Here is a 17,306-nt window from a genome sequence, read left to right as displayed (position 1 = left end):
TCGTCCCACTAATGGTCTGGTCCCTCCGGCCACAGGACGGATGAGAGGGCTTCGATCCAACCCAGGACGCGCCTCCGCCAAGGCCGGGTCCATTAGCTCCCGCACCGCATCCTGCCTTCCCTCCCCCAGTCTCCGCTGGGAAACTGAGGACGGGCTGTCCTTGGGGCGCCAGGCCCAGGCCCTTCCCCAGCTGCCTTCCAGTTAGCGCCTGCATCTGCCCATTTTCCAGTCCCATCCATGAAGGTTTAATCTGGTTTAATTCTCAGTACAGCCCCTGAGATTCCGCCTCCGCCCCTCCCCCCGACATCTGGGACATCTGGGCCGTGGAGAAGGGAAGTCTGTCACCTCTCCCATAAAAGTCTGTTCACACCTTGTAAATCCCTTTGAGGTGCTGGGATGAAAGAGAAGAGGAGGCACTAGGGATTCCCACCCCCATTCTCTCCGGCCTTTGGCGCTTTCTCTGTAGCTACAGAGAAGGCGGGGCGTCTTGCAGGGGGGCCCTTGGGGATACGTTCCCCTTACACAAGAGCACCCAGGCTCCCAGGACAGAGAGATACAGGTGAGCCCAGGAGAGCTTTGGGAGCCCACACTGGGACTGATGTCTCTGCTGGGACCTGGCCCCACCTGCTGGTGGCTTCTGAGCTAGAAAATGTCTGATTGCAGTTGGGCAACTGAACCCAGTGAGTTTAGTGGCTCGTCTGAAATGGGGGCTCAGCCTAGCAAAGTTCTGAGTTCACCTCTGCTCAGAGACACAAACTGGAATTGGGGTTCAACCCAGGTCAGCACCACGGTGGGGATAGGGTCTCAAACTGAAGCCAGAGGCTTAACCAGAAGGATTAGAAACCCAGTAAGGGGTCAGGTCCAATCTGGAGTCAGAACTAGTCCAGATCGGTGGCCTAAACCAGAGATGAAGCCTCAGTGTGTGGTGTGGGGGACGAGGGGATGTCAGAATTTCAGGCTGAAGTTGGGACTCAACTTGCAGGGTGAGTTCACCTGGGGTCAGAGTTCAGCCCGGAGTCCGGTCTAGCCTGTAATCTGGGGGTGCGTCTCCAATTGCCTCACTCTGGAATAAAAGGCTTAACCTAAGGCTGGGGTCTCAGCCTGAGGTCATAGGTCATCCTAGAGTCAAACTTTAACCAGAGGCCAGCTTTAGGCCTCTCTGTGGACCAGGAAGATTAGGAAAACAGGTCAGGCCTGAACAGATGCGTGTGTTTACCAAAAGCCTGAGCTCTGGCTGGGAGCCACATCCCTGAGGCAAGAAGAGGAAGTCCGTCCTTGACGATACTGGGAAATGTAGTTTATTTAATGCCTTGTTGCCCTTGTCTGCTCCCGCTGCATTCTGGGTAATGTAGTCCCGGACCGTTAAGACTGGGTGGAGAAATTCCGCTTCAAGGGCCGGATATCAGATCCATGACAATTGGTTAGATAAACTGCTCATTAAATCACATCCTGGACAATCTTTATAGCGATTGGTGAGAGTGAGCGCGGGGGTTAAGCGTTGTCGGCACTCCCATTCGGAACTGGTGCTGTCCATCGGGTGTCGTAAGTAGGCGGCCTTGCGGAGAGGCAATTGTTGATTGGCTGGCAGACTGGAAATCCCGAAGCACCGGGTCCCGCCGTGCGGCGATTGGCTCATCGGTGGGCGGGCTTGGGCGCCAGAGGCGGAGTCGGGGAGGCGGTGGCTCCAGAGATGGCAGTGAGCGAGAGGAGGGGGCTCGGCCGCGGGAGGTGGGGGCAGCGGCTACTTCTGCTGTTGCTGTTGGGCGGCTGCTCCGGGCGCATCCACCGGCTGGCGCTGACGGTGAGGCCCGCCGCGTGAGGGTCTGGGGTCGGGGGCGCAACTTTGTCTCGGAGAAGCCCCCTGGCTTGGAGTGGTCTCGTCCGCCCTCCCCCGCCCCCGACGCGGGATGGAGTGGTCCGGCGCCCCCCGTTTCCGGGCCCGGAGTGGTCTCGTCCCGGGATCCCCTTCCGTCCTCCGGATGGAGTTGCCGGGCCCGCATCGCTAGGGTCGGGCCCCTCCCTTCGGGGGCGTGGCTCCATCTCTTGGGGACTACACCCCCTCCCCCCCAGTTGGGTCTTAGTCCTTTAAATTCTTGGAATCACTTTTGGGACGCTAAAGACCCTGAAGCCGCACAGCGGGGTCCTGGGGGGGGGGGCTATAGAGTGGGGTCCTCGGGGCACTTAATGGGATTGGGGGGGTTCCGTTGAAATGTTGCTGGGAGCTCAACTGGAATCTAAAAGTTCTTCCGGAAGGTGGCCAGGCCCTCCGAGGTGAATAACTGTTCTCTGGGTTGTGCTTATCCCAGTGGGGGGACTTCCACGTGCCCCAGGATCTCTGTTCCTGGGTTCAGAAGAGAAGTCGGAGAATGCAGGACCACCCTTTCCCTGCAGGGAGGAAGTCCCTCTCAACTTTCTCTTGTCATCCTCCGGGCCTTTCCTAAACAGAGGGGTACCAGGAGGCCCTTCGGGGGATCCTCGTGCCAGACTCCTGGGGCTGGGCAGAGGTCTGAACTGCCTCTGCCTCGTTGGTCTCCGGCAGGGGGAGAAGCGAGCAGACATCCAGCTGAACAACTTCGGTTTCTACACCAACGGCTCCCTGGAGGTGGAGTTGAGCCTCCTGCGGCTGGGCCTCCGGGAGGCAGAAGAGAAGTCCCTGCTGGTGAGGGACCTTGAGGAGTTTGCTAAAGGAGAGCAGGATGCAATCCCCTGGTTCTGGGTTCCCAGCTCTGCCTCTACCCATGTAATCTTGTGCAAGTCCCGTGATCTCTCTGAGCCTGTTTCCTCATCTGTAACTGGGAATACTGATGTCTTAAACAGGATGTGCTAGGCACTTTTCTTAAGACGTGGGGGACAGGCAGGGCGGGTGGCTCGGGCTTTGTAGTCCTAGCACTTTGGGAGGCCAAGGTGGGAGGATTGCCTGAGGCCAGGAGTTCAAGACCAGCCTGGGCAACACAGTGAGAACCCCCGTCTCTACAAAAAGTTTTTAAAATTAGCCAGGCATGGTGAGGTGTGCCTGTAGTCCCAACCAGTCGGGAGGCTGAGGTGAGAGGATCGTTTGGACCCGGGAGTTCGAGGCTGCAGTGAGCTATGATCCTGCCACTGTGTTCCAGCTTGAGAAACAGAATGAGGTCCACCCACCACCCCAACTCTGAAAAAAAAAGAGAGAGTGTGTGGGATCTAGCACACATTAGGTGTTCAGTAAATGTGAGGTTAGGTTTCTATTGCTACTGAAAGGGATAGCTGGGAGTTCTCTACTGTCCCTCACACCCTCCCCTTTTTTTTCCATCCACCAGGTGGGGTTCAGTCTCAGCCGGGTTCGATCTGGCAGAGTTCACTCCTATTCAGTGAGTGGAGGGAATGGGGAAGATGGGAGAAGGGGCTGGAGGGAGGGGGTGGGGTCTGTCCTCTGCACCTGTAACCCAAAGGCCCCTGTTCTTTCTCAGAGGCAGGAGCAGGAAGAGCCCCTGGGTGGACAGGGAGGGAGACAGGGTGGAGCTGGGCCAGGGGAGGAGTAACCAAGACTCCCTCCTCCCCACCCACCTAGACCCGGGATTTCCAGGACTGCCCTCTCCAGAAAAACAGTAGCAGCTTCCTGGTCCTGTTCCTCATCAACACCAAGGATCTGCAGTGAGTTGGGGACCAGGGGATCGTTCAGATCCTTCCTCTGCGTTTCCCTGTGTGATGCCCACAGGCACCTGGGCTGATCAGGTGGGATGAGAAGCAGAGAGAGAACACCACTTACTTTTCAGTTTTGCCTTCAAGTCTTCTGATTATTGGAAGGAAGGAGAGAGGGACTCAGAGGATGTTGGTGTCTCAGGGCAGAAGGCCCGGATACAGAGGGCTGTTGTGAGAAGGAATAACAATTGTTCGCACATGTTGAGTGCTTCTGGTTTGCCAGGCCGTGTCCTGGAGCTTTAACACATTAACTCATCGATTCCTTATCCTGTGATCTGCTCTTCAGATGAGAAAACTGAGTCCCAGGAACTGGGATTTGGAGCCAGGCAGCCTGGGGCCAGGGTCTGACAAAACCATGTTGCTTTTCTATAGATAAAATGCTTTATTTTTAAATAATATACTTAGGGCCGGGCAATGGCTCAGGCATGTAATCCCAGCACTTTGGGAGGCCAACGTAAACGGATTGCTTGGGCCCGGGAATTGTAGACCAGCCTGGGCAACATGGCAAAACGTTGTCTTTACCAACAAAAAATATACAGGAATTAGCCAGGCAGGGTGGTGCACGCCTGTAGTCCCAGCTACTCTGGAAGCTGAGGTGAGAGGATCGCCTGAGCTGGGGAGGTGGAGGTTGCAGTGAGCCAAGATTGCACTGCTGTACTCCAGCCTTGATGACAGATCAAGAGCCTGTCTATTATCATTATTATTATTATACAGTGGGGTTGGCCACAGTGGCTCATACCATTAATTCCAGTGCTTTGGGAGGCTGGCTGAGCCAGGAGAATCACTTGAAGCCAGGAAAACAAGACCAGCCTGGGCAACATAGGGAGACCCCGTCTCTATAGAAAATTTAAAAATTAGCCAAGCACGGTGGTGGTACGTGCCTGTGGTCCCATCTACTCCGGAGGCTGAGGTGGGAGAACTGCCTGATGCTAGGAATCTGAGGCTGCAGTGAGCTGCGACTGTACCACAGCGCTCCAGCCTGGGCGACAGAGCGAGACCCTGTCTCTAAAGAAAAGAGAAAAAGAGTAGATTGATGTCATGGGAAATGACAAATAATTGCTGGTGCAGGCAGCACAGGAAGGCGGTCGCCGCCTTGACCAGTGGGAACCAAAGGCTGAAACTCAGTGATAGCTGACTCAGCTGGACCCCCGCCCCGCAAGAGGGTGCCAGAGGCCACTGAGTCCTTTGCCTGGGCTTGTGTGCCTGAGCCAGGTTCGGCCCCCCAGCCTCATGCCACACCCCACCCTCCCTGCAGGGTCCAGGTGCGGAAGTATGGAGAGCAGAAGAAGTTGTTTATCTTTCCTGGGCTCCTCCCCGAAGCGCCCTCCGAACCAGGGCTCCCAAAGCCACAGGCCACAGTCCCCCGCAAGGTGGATGGCGGTGAGTCAGGCTGGCTGTGCCGGCAGGGGTGGATGGGCAGGTCCGCCCTGTGCACCCCCCATCCCATTTTCCTGCCGCCCCTCTATCCATCCATCTCTTGAAATCACTGCCTGGTCTCTTACAGGAGGGACCGCTGCAGCCAGCAAGCCCAAGTCCACACCCGCAGTGCCTCAGGTTTCAGGGAGGTGGGGCGGGAGGGAAGATGGCACACCCCAGGGCCCTGCGGGGACCCAGAGCCAGCTGATGGAGGGGCTCTGTCCCTTCAGGGTCCTAGCGGGAAGGACAAGGAGCTGGTGTTAGGCCTGAGCCACCTCAACAACTCCTATAACTTCAGTGTGAGTGTCTGCAGTGCCTGCGGCCCTACCGTCACCCCAGAGCACGGGACCCCCAGGCTGATCCCTCCTGCGGCCCTACCGTCACCCCAGAGCACGGGACCCCCAGGCTGATCCCTCCTGCGGCCCTACCGTCACCCCAGAGCACGGGACCCCCAGGCTGATCCCTCCTGTGGCCCTACCGTCACCCCAGAGCACGGGACCCCCAGGCTGAGCCCTCCTGCGGCCCTACCGTCACCCCAGAGCACGGGACCCCCAGGCTGAGCCCTCCTGCGGCCCTACCGTCACCCCAGAGCACGGGACCCCCAGGCTGAGCCCTCCTGCGGCCCTACCGTCACCCCAGAGCACGGGACCCCCAGGCTGAGCCCTCCTGCGGCCCTACCGTGTCCCCAGAGCATGGGACCCCCAGGCTGAGCCCTCCTGCAGCCCTACTGTGTCCCCAGAGCACGGGACCCCCAGGCTGAGCCCTCCTGCAGCCCTACGGTCGTCCCAGAGCACAGGACCCCCAAGCTGACTGTCGCCCCAGACCACAGGACCCCCAGGCTGAGCCCTCCTCTCTCCCCCGCCCAGTTCCACGTGGTGGTCGGCTCTCAGGCGGAAGAAGGCCAGTACAGCCTGAACTTCCACAACTGCAACAATTCAGTGCCGGGAAAGGAGCATCCATTCGACATCACGGTGAGCGGAGGGGAGGACAGCAGGGCCAGGGAGCACCCACTGCGGGCCTGGAGCACCACACCCCACTTAGCTTCTCCCAGCTCTCCCGGATGCGGAGTAGGAGCTGTTATACCCATTTGGGAGATGGGGCCAACTGAGGCTCAGAGTGGATGAGTGGCCCAGTAGAAAGCGGGAGAGCAGGAGACCCCCCACTCGCTGCTCTCCCAGGCCAGAGGTCAGGCTGTGCCGCTGCCACCGCCGCCCACCACTGTCCCCTCCCCAGGTGATGATCCGGGAGAAGAACCCCGATGGCTTCCTGTCGGCGGCGGAGATGCCCCTTTTCAAGCTGTACCTGGTCATGTCCGCCTGCTTCCTGGCCGCCGGCGTCTTCTGGGTGTCCGTCCTCTGCAGGAACATGTAATGCCCCTGCCCCTGGGGGTCCCCCCTGTCCCTTCACCAGACCCCCATCCCTATGCCCTGCTGATGCCCCCCACCCCATCTCTCCCTGACCCTCCCACCAGGTATAGCGTCTTCAAGATCCACTGGCTCATGGCGGCCTTGGCCTTCACCAAGAGCATCTCTCTCCTCTTCCACAGCGTGAGAGCCTCGCACCGGGGGGCAGCGGGGGGTGGGCCGGGAGGAAGAGACCATCTGGGCCATCCCCCAAATCTCTGCAGACCCGGGGCTTGTGGGAGGGCCATCCACCAGCTCTCCACGTGTCCACCCGTTTTACCAGTGTGGCCAGCCGCCCGTCCCCTCTGTCCGCCAGTCCTGCTGGGCAGCTCTGTCCGTCACTGTCCCTTGGTTCAGCTGTGACCGTCCGTCTCATTGATTGTCCAACCATTCACCCTTCCAACTGTGACCGTTCCCTCCATTTCTTCAGCCCCAATTACCAGTTTTGAGTCCCACCCACCGTCCTCATTATTCACCTTTCTGACCACCCATCTGATGGTGACGGTCTGTGTTCCTAATCCTGCCCCCACCACCACCACCAGCCTCCCACCCCTCCGTGTGCCTCACTGTCCGTCTGTCCGTCCACCCCCAGATCAACTACTACTTCATCAACAGCCAGGGCCACCCCATCGAAGGCCTTGCCGTCATGCACTACATCACCCGCCTGTGAGTGCGCCCGCTCTGCCTGGCAGCTGGGGGGAGGCGGGCAGGGGAGGGCGGGCCCCCCACCTCATCATCACACCGTCCCCTGCCCCCCCCAGGCTGAAGGGTGCTCTTCTCTTCATCACCATCGCCCTGATCGGCTCAGGCTGGGCCTTCATCAAGTGCGTCCTGTCGGATAAGGAGAAGAAAGTCTTTGGGATCGTGATCTCCATGCAGGTGCAGATGGAGCGGCCTCCGGAGCAGGGTGGGGAGGGCTGCACAGGGCGGTGGGGGCAGAGGGGAGCGCGCCGGGCAGTGCCCACCCACCCCCGCCACCTGCGCAGGTCCTGGCCAACGTGGCCTACATCGTCATCGAGTCCCGCGAGGAGGGCGCCAGCGACTACGTGCTGTGGAAGGAGATTTTGTTCCTGGTGGATCTCATCTGCTGCGGCGCCATCCTGTTCCCCGTAGTCTGGTGAGGACCCTGCCCCCGGCTGAGGCCCTGCCCTGTGCACATGGGCGATGTCTGTGCTGACCGCACCCTGTGTCCTCCACTTGTCCCAGGTCCATCCGGCATCTCCAGGATGCGTCTGGCACAGACGGGAAGGGTGAGGCCCTGCACCTGTGGGCCCTCTGCTCATGGCCCTCTTCCTGCCCCAGGCCCTTCTTTCTGCCTCTTGGATGCCCTTCCTGGCCTCTCTGCCCAGCCCCCAGGCCTCTGCCTCCCTGGACGCCCCAGTCTGGCCTCTCTTCCCCCCCAGATGCCTCTATCTGGCCTCTCCGCCCCATTGGGGGGCCCTTCCCTCCTCTCTGATCTCCCCCTTCGGCCTTTCTGCCCCACCTAATGTCCCTCCAGACTTTCTGCTCCACCTAATGTCCCCTCTAGACTTCTGCCCCACCTAATGTCCCCTCTAGACTTTCTGCTCGTTGGACACTCCCTCAGATGTTCTGTTTGTCCCCTCTCCCAGCCCCCAGCCCCCAGCCCCCTTGCCTCCCTCCCACCTTCAGTCTCCCCTGACCCCCCTCTCTGTGCCCACCCTCAGTGGCGGTGAACCTGGCCAAGCTGAAGCTGTTCCGGCATTACTATGTCATGGTAGGAGCCCGCCTCGCTCACGGGGGGTTTAGGGCGATTACCGACCTGCTGCACGCCCACCCCAGCCCCTCGGCCGCTGCCCCATCCCGAGGCCCCCACCCAGACGCCCCAGCCCGTGGTCCATCAATCCAGCCCCACGCCTGCCCGCGCCCCTGCAGTCCTGGCCCCACGCCTGCCCGTGCCCCTGCAGTCCAGCCCCACGCCTGCTTGCACCCCTGCAGGTCATCTGCTATGTCTACTTCACCCGCATCATCGCCATCCTGCTGCAGGTGGCTGTCCCCTTTCAGTGGCAGTGGCTATACCAGGTGAGCCTGAGGCCCGGGTGGGACAGGAGGGCAGCCACGGTGAGGGGGGCATGAGCCTGATACCCCCACTCTGTCCTGTCCCCCAGCTCTTGGTGGAAGGCTCCACCCTGGCCTTCTTCGTGCTCACGGGCTACAAGTTCCAGCCCACAGGGGACAACCCGTACCTGCAGCTGCCCCAGGAGGACGAGGAGGATGTTCAGATGGAGCAAGTGTGAGCCGGGCACCATGGCAGGGCTGGTGGCTCTAGGGGCGGAGTAGGGGGCGGGCAGCTCTCAGGGCAGGGTGGGCAGGGGGGAGGGACTGTAGCAGCCCTAGGGACAGTGTTAGGGCAGAGCCTGCTGTTGAGGAGGGATGGAGGGGAGATGGGGGCAGCCAGGGCAGCTGTGCAGGTGGAGACTGGACAGCTGTGGAGTGCCTAAGGCCAGGCTGAGCTGGGGGTGGGGTTAGGGCCGCTAGGGCGACACCCAAGGCTGCTCTGGGGGCGGGGTGGGCGGGGCCTAGGTAGTTGGGGGTAGAATGGGTGGGGCCTGGGCTACTGTGGGGGTGAGGTAGGTGGGGCCTGAGTGGTTCAGGGTAGGGTGGGCGGGGCCAGGGCTGCTGTGGCGGGGGCGGGGCCTAGGTGATTGGGGTAGAAGAGTAGGGCCTGGGCTGCCGTAGGGGGTGGGTGGGCGGCGCCTGCTGCCCTGCAGCGCTGGACGCCTCCTTGCTGTCTGCCCCCAGAATGACCGACTCTGGGTTCCGGGAAGGCCTCTCCAAAGTCAACAAAACAGCCAGCGGGCGGGAACTGTTATGATCACCTCCACATCTCAGACCAAAGGATCCTTCTCCCCCAGCATTTCTACTCCTGCCCTTCTTCCACAGCGTATGTGGGGAGGTGGAGGGGGTCCATGTGGACCAGGCGCCCAGCTCCCCGGGACCCCGGTTCCCGGACAAGCCCATTTGGAAGAAGAGTCCCTTCCTCCCCCCAAGTATTGGGCAGCCCTGTCCTCACTCCGGGACCACCCCTCCCTTCCAGCTATATGTACAATAATGACCAATCTGTTTGGCTACGCCGGTGTCTTGCCTTTTTGGGGGTTGGGGTCTACACGGAGATTGTGTTTACAATGTAGAAACCTGTTTTCGCTGTGTGTGGGGGGCGCAGAGGGTCCGTGTCTTTGCACATTCAATAAATACTTATTTAGTAACAGCTGCGTGCAGGGCCCAAAGCCAGGCGTTGGGACGGAGCAGTCTCCAAGACCCACCTGGTCCCAGCCCATGAGGGGCTCCCAGTGCCCAGGGTGGGGGTCAGGCAGAGGGACATGTCACCTGGCAGGGCCATCACTGGACCATCAGCGCCGTGTCGGGGACTGCACCGGGCCCTGACCCAGCCGTGGGGGTCAGGAGAGGTCGGTAGAAACGTGGTGGAAGAGCTCATGCCCCGATGAGGGAACCGCAGGCATGAAAGCTGGGGGCGAGGGGAAAACGGGGATTTGAAGACACCCAAGTGGCTCAGGCTACAGAGGAAAAGAAGGAATAGGCCGGGTGTGGTGGCTTACGCCTGTAATCCCAGCACTTTGGGAGGCCAAGGCAGACAGATCGTTTGAGGTCAGGAGTTCGAGACCAGCCTGGTCAACATGATGAAACCCTGTCTCTACTAAAAATACAAAACTTAGCCGGGCCTGGTGGCAGGCGCCTGTAATTCCAGCTTACTCAGGAGCCTGAAATGGGAGAATCGCTTGAGCCAGGGAGGCAGAGGTTGCAATGAGCAGAGATCGCACCACTGCACTCCAGCCTGGGCAACAGAACAAGACTCCATCTCAAAAACAATAATGATAGAAGCTAACCAGGCACAGTGACAAGTGCCTGTAGTAGTTCCAGCTACTCGGGAGGGCAATGCAGGAGTATCACTCAAGCCCAGGAGTTAAAGCCCAGCTGGGGCAACAAGCAAGACCCCATCTCAAGAAAAGAAAAAATAATATGAGGTAACACAGAGTGATTGCTATGCCACACTGTATATTAAGGCTTCTGTGGATTTTAATTGGTTAAAAAGCCTGTGAGGCACAGAGAGGATAAGAAACCTCCCTGAGGTCACACAGCTAATGAGTGAATGGGAGACTCTGGGCTCAAAGCCAGACACCGACTGTGTGCATTGCTGCTCTGTAGCTAGACTCCCTGGGACCAAACCTCTCAGCCTGTTAGCATTTGCTGTGTGACCCTGGATCACTGGCTTACCCTCTCTGTTTCCTCGCATATAACATGGGGCCTCCTAAGTGTTGAGTATCACATACAATAAGAGGTGTCTGGCTTGGCACAGCGCCCAGTTGCACAGCCTCGGCCTGACTTCTAGGGAACCAGCCCTGAATCTTGAGGGGCAACCGTGGAATTAAGAGATCCACTTGTGCACACAGTTAAGGGTAGGCTCCCAAGATGGGTCTCCACCCCCGACTCACCTGCCCTTCAACTAGAGCACCCAGAATGCCTTTTGAAGCTCAGAGAAGCCTTCCTCGCTGGAGACCACAAGCATGGGACAGAGGCAGGGAACAGGGCTGGGGTGAAGGTTTCCTGTAAGCAGAAACAAATATAGCTGGGGCCCAGATGAATAAATAGCCCGGTCAGACAAAGAAGGAAGTGGGAGGCATTGCAGACTGGGGAAGTTACATGAACACGGCGGGGAAGGCTGGGATGGCCCCCAAGGCTGGAGGGGGCAGGAGGAGGGTGAGAGAAGCTGGCAGAGGCCTAAGGACAGGCAGGCACAAGGGGCTTCATCCAGGGGTCCACAGGAGCCGTAGAGGAATTTAAAGCAGGGAGGAGCACGGCCAGAGAGACGGCATGTGCCTGCTGCGGTCAGCTGAGTCATACGTCCCCTCAAAGATGGGCACATCCAGCCGGCGTGGTGGCTCACACCTGTAATCCCAGCTCTTTGGGAGGCCTAGGCAGACGGATCACACGTCAGGAGTTTGAGACCAGCCTGGGCAACACGGTGAAACCCCATCTGTACTAAAAATACAAAAATTAGCTGGGCATGGTGGTGGGCACCTGTAATCCCAGCTACTCAGGAGGCTGAGGCAGGAGAACCACCTGAATCCAGGAGGCGGAGGTTGTGGTGAGCTGAAATCGCACCACTGCACTCCAGCCTGGGTGACAGAGCGAGAGACCTGTCTCAAAAAAAAAAAAAAAAAGATGTGCATGTCCAAATCCCCAAGGCCTGTGGATATATGTTCTATCACACAGCAAAAGGGACTTTGTGCGTGGGATTAAGGCTATTAAAATGTGTGTGTGTGTGTGCAGGGTGGGGGGGTATCTCAGATTATCTGGATATGCCCAATATCATCACAAGGGTCTTTATAAGAGGGAGGTGGAGGCCAGGCATGGTGGCTTATGCCTGTAATCCCAGCATTTTGGGAAGCCAAGGATCACCTGAGGTCGTGAGTTTGAAACCAGGCTGGCCAACATAGTGAAACCCTGTCTCTACTAAAAATACAAAATATTAGCTGGGCATGGTGGTACACGCCTGTAATCCCAGCTACTTGGGAGGCTGAGGCAGGATAATCGCTTGAACCTGGGAGGCGGAGGTTGCAGTGAGCGAGATCACGCCATTGTACTCCAGCCTGGGCAACAAGAGTGAAACTCTGTCTCAAAAAATAAAAAATAAAAAAAATAAGAGCCAGGTGGGAGGGTCAGAGTTAGAGAAGGAGACACAGTGACAGAGGCAGAGGCTGCAGTGATTGCAAGGAAGGGGCCACAAGCCAAGGAATGTAGGCGGTTGCTAGACGCTGAAAAAGGCAAGGAAATGGGTTCACCTGTTTCCTCCAGAAAGGAACGCAGTCCTGTTGACACCTTGATTTTAGACGTCTGACCTCCAGAACTGTAAGAAAATAAACATGTTGTTTTAAGCCACCGAGTTTGCAGTCATCTTTTGCTGCAGCAGTTAAGAACTCACACAGTTTAAGAGCACGCTCTCTATACAGCCCAGCTGTCTGAGTTCAGATTCCGACACTTACCAGCCGCAGGATCTCGGGCAAGCGGCCGAAGCCTCTGTTTCTTCATCTGTAAAATGGGGCAATGATAGTACCTACAGCATGTGGTGTAAACAAGGGTTAAAATACGTGAAATAGACAAGTTGCCACCACGCACATCTCATAGGCGTTTGTGAACATGAGTGTGCATTCCTGTGTTATACATCATGATTGGTCAAAGGAATACAAAGGTAGGGTTCTTGTTGTTGTTTGAGACACAGTCTTGCCCTGTCACCCAGGTTAGAGTGCAATAGTGTGATCTCAGCTCACTGCAACCTCCACCTCCTGGGTTCAATTAATTCTCCTGACTCAGCCTCCCTAGTAGCTGGGATTACAGGTATGTGCCACCATGCCTGGCTAATTTTGTATTTGTAGTAGAGATGGGGTTTCACCATGTTGGTCAGGTTGGTCTCAAAATCCTGGCCACAAGCGATCCACCCATCTTGGCCTCCCAAAGTGCCAGAATTATAGGCATGAGCCACCATGCCCGGCCCAAAGGTGGATTTTAGAAAGGAAGGAGTCGCCAAGCCAGGCATGGTGACGTGCACCTTGTCCCAGCTACTCAGGAGGCTGAGGTGGGAGGATTGCTTCAACCCAGGAGTTTGAGGCCAGAGTGGGCTATGATTGCACCACTCCAGCCTGAGTGACAGGGCCAGACACTGTTTTTAAAAGAATAAAATATGGCTGGGCGCGGTGGCTCACGCCTGTAATCCCAACACTTTGGGAGGCCCAGGTGGGCAGATCATTTGAGGTCAGGAGTTCAAGACCAGCCAGCCTGGCCAACATAGTGAAACCCCATCCCTACCAAAAATACAAAAAATGAGCCAGGCGTGGTGGCTGGTGCCTGTAATCCCAGCTACTCAAGAGGCTGAGGCAGCAGAATTGCTTGAACCAGGGAGGTGGAGGTTGCAGTGAGCCGAGATCGCGCCATTGCACTCCAGCCTGGGCGACAGAGCGAGACTCCGTCTCACCAAAAATAAATAAATAAATAAATAAAATAAAATAAAATAAAAGTAAAGAGTCTCTAGCTGCTTCAGAGTAAATGGGCTGGTAGGGAGGAAGCTGGGGCAGAGGTCCTCACCTCTGCAGAGATCACAGGTGTGGAGAGGGAGGATGAACTGGGAGATTCCAGGCAGAGGCTTGGCCAGCAGGTAAATTCTGGGAATGAGAAGAAGTGAGGAGTCCATCTTGGAAGCCTGGTGGGACCATCACCCATGCAAGGCTGGGGTAGAAGACGCGGGTGTTAGCAAAAATAAAAATACAGTTCTTCAGGAGTTCAAGACCAGCCTGGCCAACATGGTGAAACCCCGTCTCTACTAAAAATACAAAAATTAGCCGGGTGTGGTGGCAGGTGCCTGTAATCTCAGCTACTTGAGAGGCTGAGGCAGGAGAATTGCTAGAACCCGGGCGGCAGAGGTTGCAGCGAGCCAAGATCGCGCCATTACACTCCTGCCCCGACCAACGACAGCAAGACTCTGTCTCAAAAAAAAAAAAAAAAAAAAAAAAAAACCAATTCAAGTGTACTGAGCGCTCAGTACGTGCAGGGCACTGGGCTATGGTTTGTTTCCCGGGTGCCACTCGGGACTTTCATTCCAAGACTAGAAAGGAGGCTCTAGGCTGTGGATCTCCAGTTGACAGATTAGGAACCAAGGCTGGGAGGAGGGGCTGGACCTTCCCAGGGGCCCTGCAGAGCTGGAATCAAAACCCACTGCTGTCCATTTTCCCAGGGCTGGAGTCCATAGGGCCCCAGCTAGTTTCTGCTGAGTACAAGAGCGAGAGGAGGGAAAGAGCCATTGTTGCCAGGCAGATAGATTGATTCAGCCAGGTCAAGGTTAATTTGAATTAATCAGTAATAGAGTGGGAGAAGGGGATGGCCTGGCTGTGGGTCCTGGAGAAAAATTCTAGAAAAGCAGTCACCTCAACCTGGAATTAGACGGTGGGATAGGGGGTTTCCCAGCTGCTCCCAGGCCTGGTTGCCCCTTTGTTGGGGGAAGGGGAGGGATGGGGTATAGTGGGCAGTAAGTGAACTCAGGCAGGTGTGAGGCGGGGGCACCTGGGTCCGCCACCCAGAAATCATTCCCACTTCCTTCTTCCCATTTTCCTTCTTTCTTCTTTGTCTTTCCTTTTTTTTTTTTTTTTTTTTTTTTTTTTTTTTTTTTTTTGGAGACAGAGTCTTGCTCTGTCATCCAGGCTGGGGGGCAGTGGTGCAGTCATAACTCACTACAACCTCTAATTCCTCCTGCCTCAGCCTCCTGAGGAGCTGGGACTGCAGGCACGCCAACATGCCCCGCTAATTTTTTTTTTTTCAATTGTAGAGACGAAGTCTCACTATATGTCTCAGGCTGGTCTCGAACTCCTGGGCTCAAATGATGCTCTCACCTCAGCCTCCCGAAAGTGCTGGATTACAAGCATGAGTCACCGTACCCCGGCCCCTTCTCATTTTCCCCTTGCACCCCGGCGAGAATTGCCAAACAGAATACGGGACGCTCAGTTACATTTGAATTTCAGATAAATAACAAACACTTTTTCAGTATATGTAGCTTCCAGATAACCCATGAATGTTTAGCTTGGGTGGCCGAACTCCCCTCCTGGATTCCCGGAATGCTGGGCTGGGTGGACATGCAAATGGAAAGTACCCCAATGCACACCCAGACCTCCTTCTCTCCCTCCCCTGCGGGCTCATCTTTGTGCACTATCCCCCTATCAAACTCTGGACACAAATGCACGTCTCCCAGAAAAAGTCACGAGGTTCTGAAGAATTCCCCATCTCATCTCCCTCCCTCCCTCCCAGCAGGCTGCCATCCGCTCCAGCCTCCAACCCCCTCACTTCTCATCCTGCCCCTCCCCTCTGGTCACTTCTTGGAGGTCAGGGTAGGGCCAGACCCTTCCCAGGTTCAAGTGATCCTCCGGGCTCAGACTCCCGAGTAGCTGGGATTACAGGCACCTGCCATCATGCCCAGCTAATTTTTTGTTGTTGTTGTTTGTTTGTTTGTTTTGAGACAGAGTGTCGCTCTTGTCGCCCAGAATGGAGTGCAGTGGCATGATCTCCGCTCACTGCAACCTCTACCTTCCAGGTTCAAGTGATTCTCCTGTCTCAGCCTCTCCAATAGCTGGGATTACAGGTGCCAGCCACCATGCCTGGTTAGTTTTTGTATTTTTAGTAGAGATGAGGTTTCACCATGTTGCCCAGGCTGGTCTTGAACTCCTGACCTCAGGTGATCCATCCGCCTTGGCCTCCCAAAATGCTGGGATGACAGGCGTAAGACACCGTGCCTAGCCAGCTAATTTTTGTATTTTTTAGTAGAAACAGGGTTTCACCATGTTGGCCAGGCTGGTCTCGAACCCCTGACCTCCAGTGATCCCCCAGCCTCAGCCTCCCAAAGTGCTGGCATTACAGGCATGAACCACCACATCTGCCCCTCTGAGCCTGGTGGCTTCTAGGCATCCTGGCTTCTTTAATTGTCACAACTACCAGAACTATCTTCAGTCCCATTGTTTAGTTGGATTAACCGAGGCTCAGAGAAAAGAGGAACCCAGGTTTGCAGCTAGACAGAAGCCAGACAGGAATTCCTTCTCAAGGTTGTCAAACCACAAGGCCAAATGCTTGAGTCTAGAATGAAACCAGGAAACGGGGTGGCTTGAGGAGAAAGTGGGGGATAGAAGATGGAATGGGGCAATTGGAAGATCCAGTGTCTTTCTTTTTTTATTATTTTTTTATTTTTTTATTTTTTTTTGGCAACAGGGTCTCTCTCTTTCACCCAGGCTGGAGTGCATCGGTGCAATCTCAGCTCACTGCAACCTCTACCTCCTGGGTTCAAAAGATTCTCCTGCCTCAGCCTCCCGAGTACCTGGGATTACAGGCACCCACCACCATGCCCAGCTACTTTTTGTATTTTTAGTAAAGACGGGGTTTCGCCATGTTGGCCAGCCTGGTCTCCAACTCCTGGCCTCAGGTGATCTGCCTGCCTCGGCCTCCCAAAGTGCTGGGATGACAGGCGTGAGCCACTGCGCCTGGCAAGCGGATGCAGTTTCAAAAGCTGAACCCCAATTCTGGAGAGCAAGCAGGTGTTTTCATACTCTCTCCTCCTCCTCCTCCTCCTCCTCCTCTTCCAAAGAGTGTGTTGCAATCAGTGCAGACAGACGCCAGGTTTGTTCTCATGCTCCACGCCTCCCCCTACCCCTGGCACGGAAAGGAAAGTGATTTACAGGAAATCAGAGAAAACTCCCCATTAACCCCTTCAATGAGGTTTCAGAAACCGTTGCCTCTCTAGGGATAAGGGGGCCCTACCCACAGACCCTTCTCCTGCCTTCACCATCCACCTCCTATGCCTGGACAGCAATGCTGCTGACCATCCGAGGAATGCCAGTTAAGATGACACCGGCCACCGGGGTGTGGTGGCTCACACCTATAATCCCAGCGCTCTGGGAGGCCAAGGCGAGTGGATCACCTGAGGTCAGGAGTCTGAGACCAGCCTGGCCAACATGGCGAAACCCTGTCTCTACTAAAAATACAAAATAAATAAATAAATACATAAATTAGCCAGGTGTGGTGGCACATGCCTGTGATCCCAGCTCTTTGGGAGGCTGAGGCAGGAGAATCGTTTGAACCCGGGAAGCAGAGGTTGCAGTGAGCCGAGATGGTGCCACCGCACTCCAGCCTGGGCGACAGAGCAAGACTCCATCTCAAAAGAAACAAACAAACAAACATGACACCAGGGTACCAGTTGTCACCCACAAGGCTGGCAAAAATCCTCAAGTTTGCCCCTGTGATGAGGCA

At 56.5% G+C, this 17,306-nt stretch overlaps 1 protein-coding gene across 3 annotated transcripts; it reads left to right on the top strand.

Moving 5' to 3' along the window:
- Positions 1 to 538: 538 nt before the first annotated feature.
- LOC105484583 (G protein-coupled receptor 108) lies at positions 539 to 9,583 on the top strand. Of its 3 annotated transcripts, none has more exons than XM_011746363.3 (18): positions 539 to 559; positions 2,540 to 2,659; positions 3,294 to 3,344; positions 3,545 to 3,627; positions 4,931 to 5,055; positions 5,180 to 5,229; positions 5,322 to 5,390; positions 5,958 to 6,062; positions 6,325 to 6,458; positions 6,563 to 6,638; positions 7,087 to 7,160; positions 7,256 to 7,373; positions 7,481 to 7,611; positions 7,701 to 7,744; positions 8,180 to 8,229; positions 8,451 to 8,534; positions 8,621 to 8,745; positions 9,255 to 9,583. In XM_011746363.3, exons 9-18 carry the CDS (start codon positions 6,328 to 6,330, stop codon positions 9,325 to 9,327), a joined length of 906 nt encoding a protein of 301 aa, XP_011744665.2. In that variant the 5' UTR covers positions 539 to 559; positions 2,540 to 2,659; positions 3,294 to 3,344; positions 3,545 to 3,627; positions 4,931 to 5,055; positions 5,180 to 5,229; positions 5,322 to 5,390; positions 5,958 to 6,062; positions 6,325 to 6,327; the 3' UTR covers positions 9,328 to 9,583. The 3 variants fall into 3 exon arrangements, with proteins under 3 accessions (XP_011744665.2, XP_011744654.2, XP_070942524.1); XM_011746352.2 differs by lacking the exon at positions 539 to 559 and adding an exon at positions 1,671 to 1,801; XM_071086423.1 differs by lacking the exon at positions 539 to 559 and adding an exon at positions 1,957 to 2,271.
- Positions 9,584 to 17,306: the final 7,723 nt, after the last annotated feature.

This window comes from Macaca nemestrina, chromosome 20 (assembly GCF_043159975.1).
Source record: "Macaca nemestrina isolate mMacNem1 chromosome 20, mMacNem.hap1, whole genome shotgun sequence".
In the NCBI taxonomy this organism is placed as follows: Eukaryota; Metazoa; Chordata; class Mammalia; order Primates; family Cercopithecidae; genus Macaca; species Macaca nemestrina.
This window is presented reverse-complemented; position numbering and strand designations above follow the sequence as displayed.

What these genes read in the sequence shown, in the direction of transcription:
- LOC105484583 (XM_011746352.2), top strand. Translation starts at nt 1,691, where the DNA reads ATGGCAGTGAGCGAGAGGAGGGGGCTCGGCCGCGGGAGGTGGGGGCAG. An exon ending in ATCAACACCAAGGATCTGCA is followed by an intron (nt 3,628 to 4,930) that starts GTGAGTTGGGGA and finishes CCCTCCCTGCAG; the next exon opens with GGTCCAGGTGCGGAAGTATG. An exon ending in TCCGGCATTACTATGTCATG is followed by an intron (nt 8,230 to 8,450) that starts GTAGGAGCCCGC and finishes GCACCCCTGCAG; the next exon opens with GTCATCTGCTATGTCTACTT.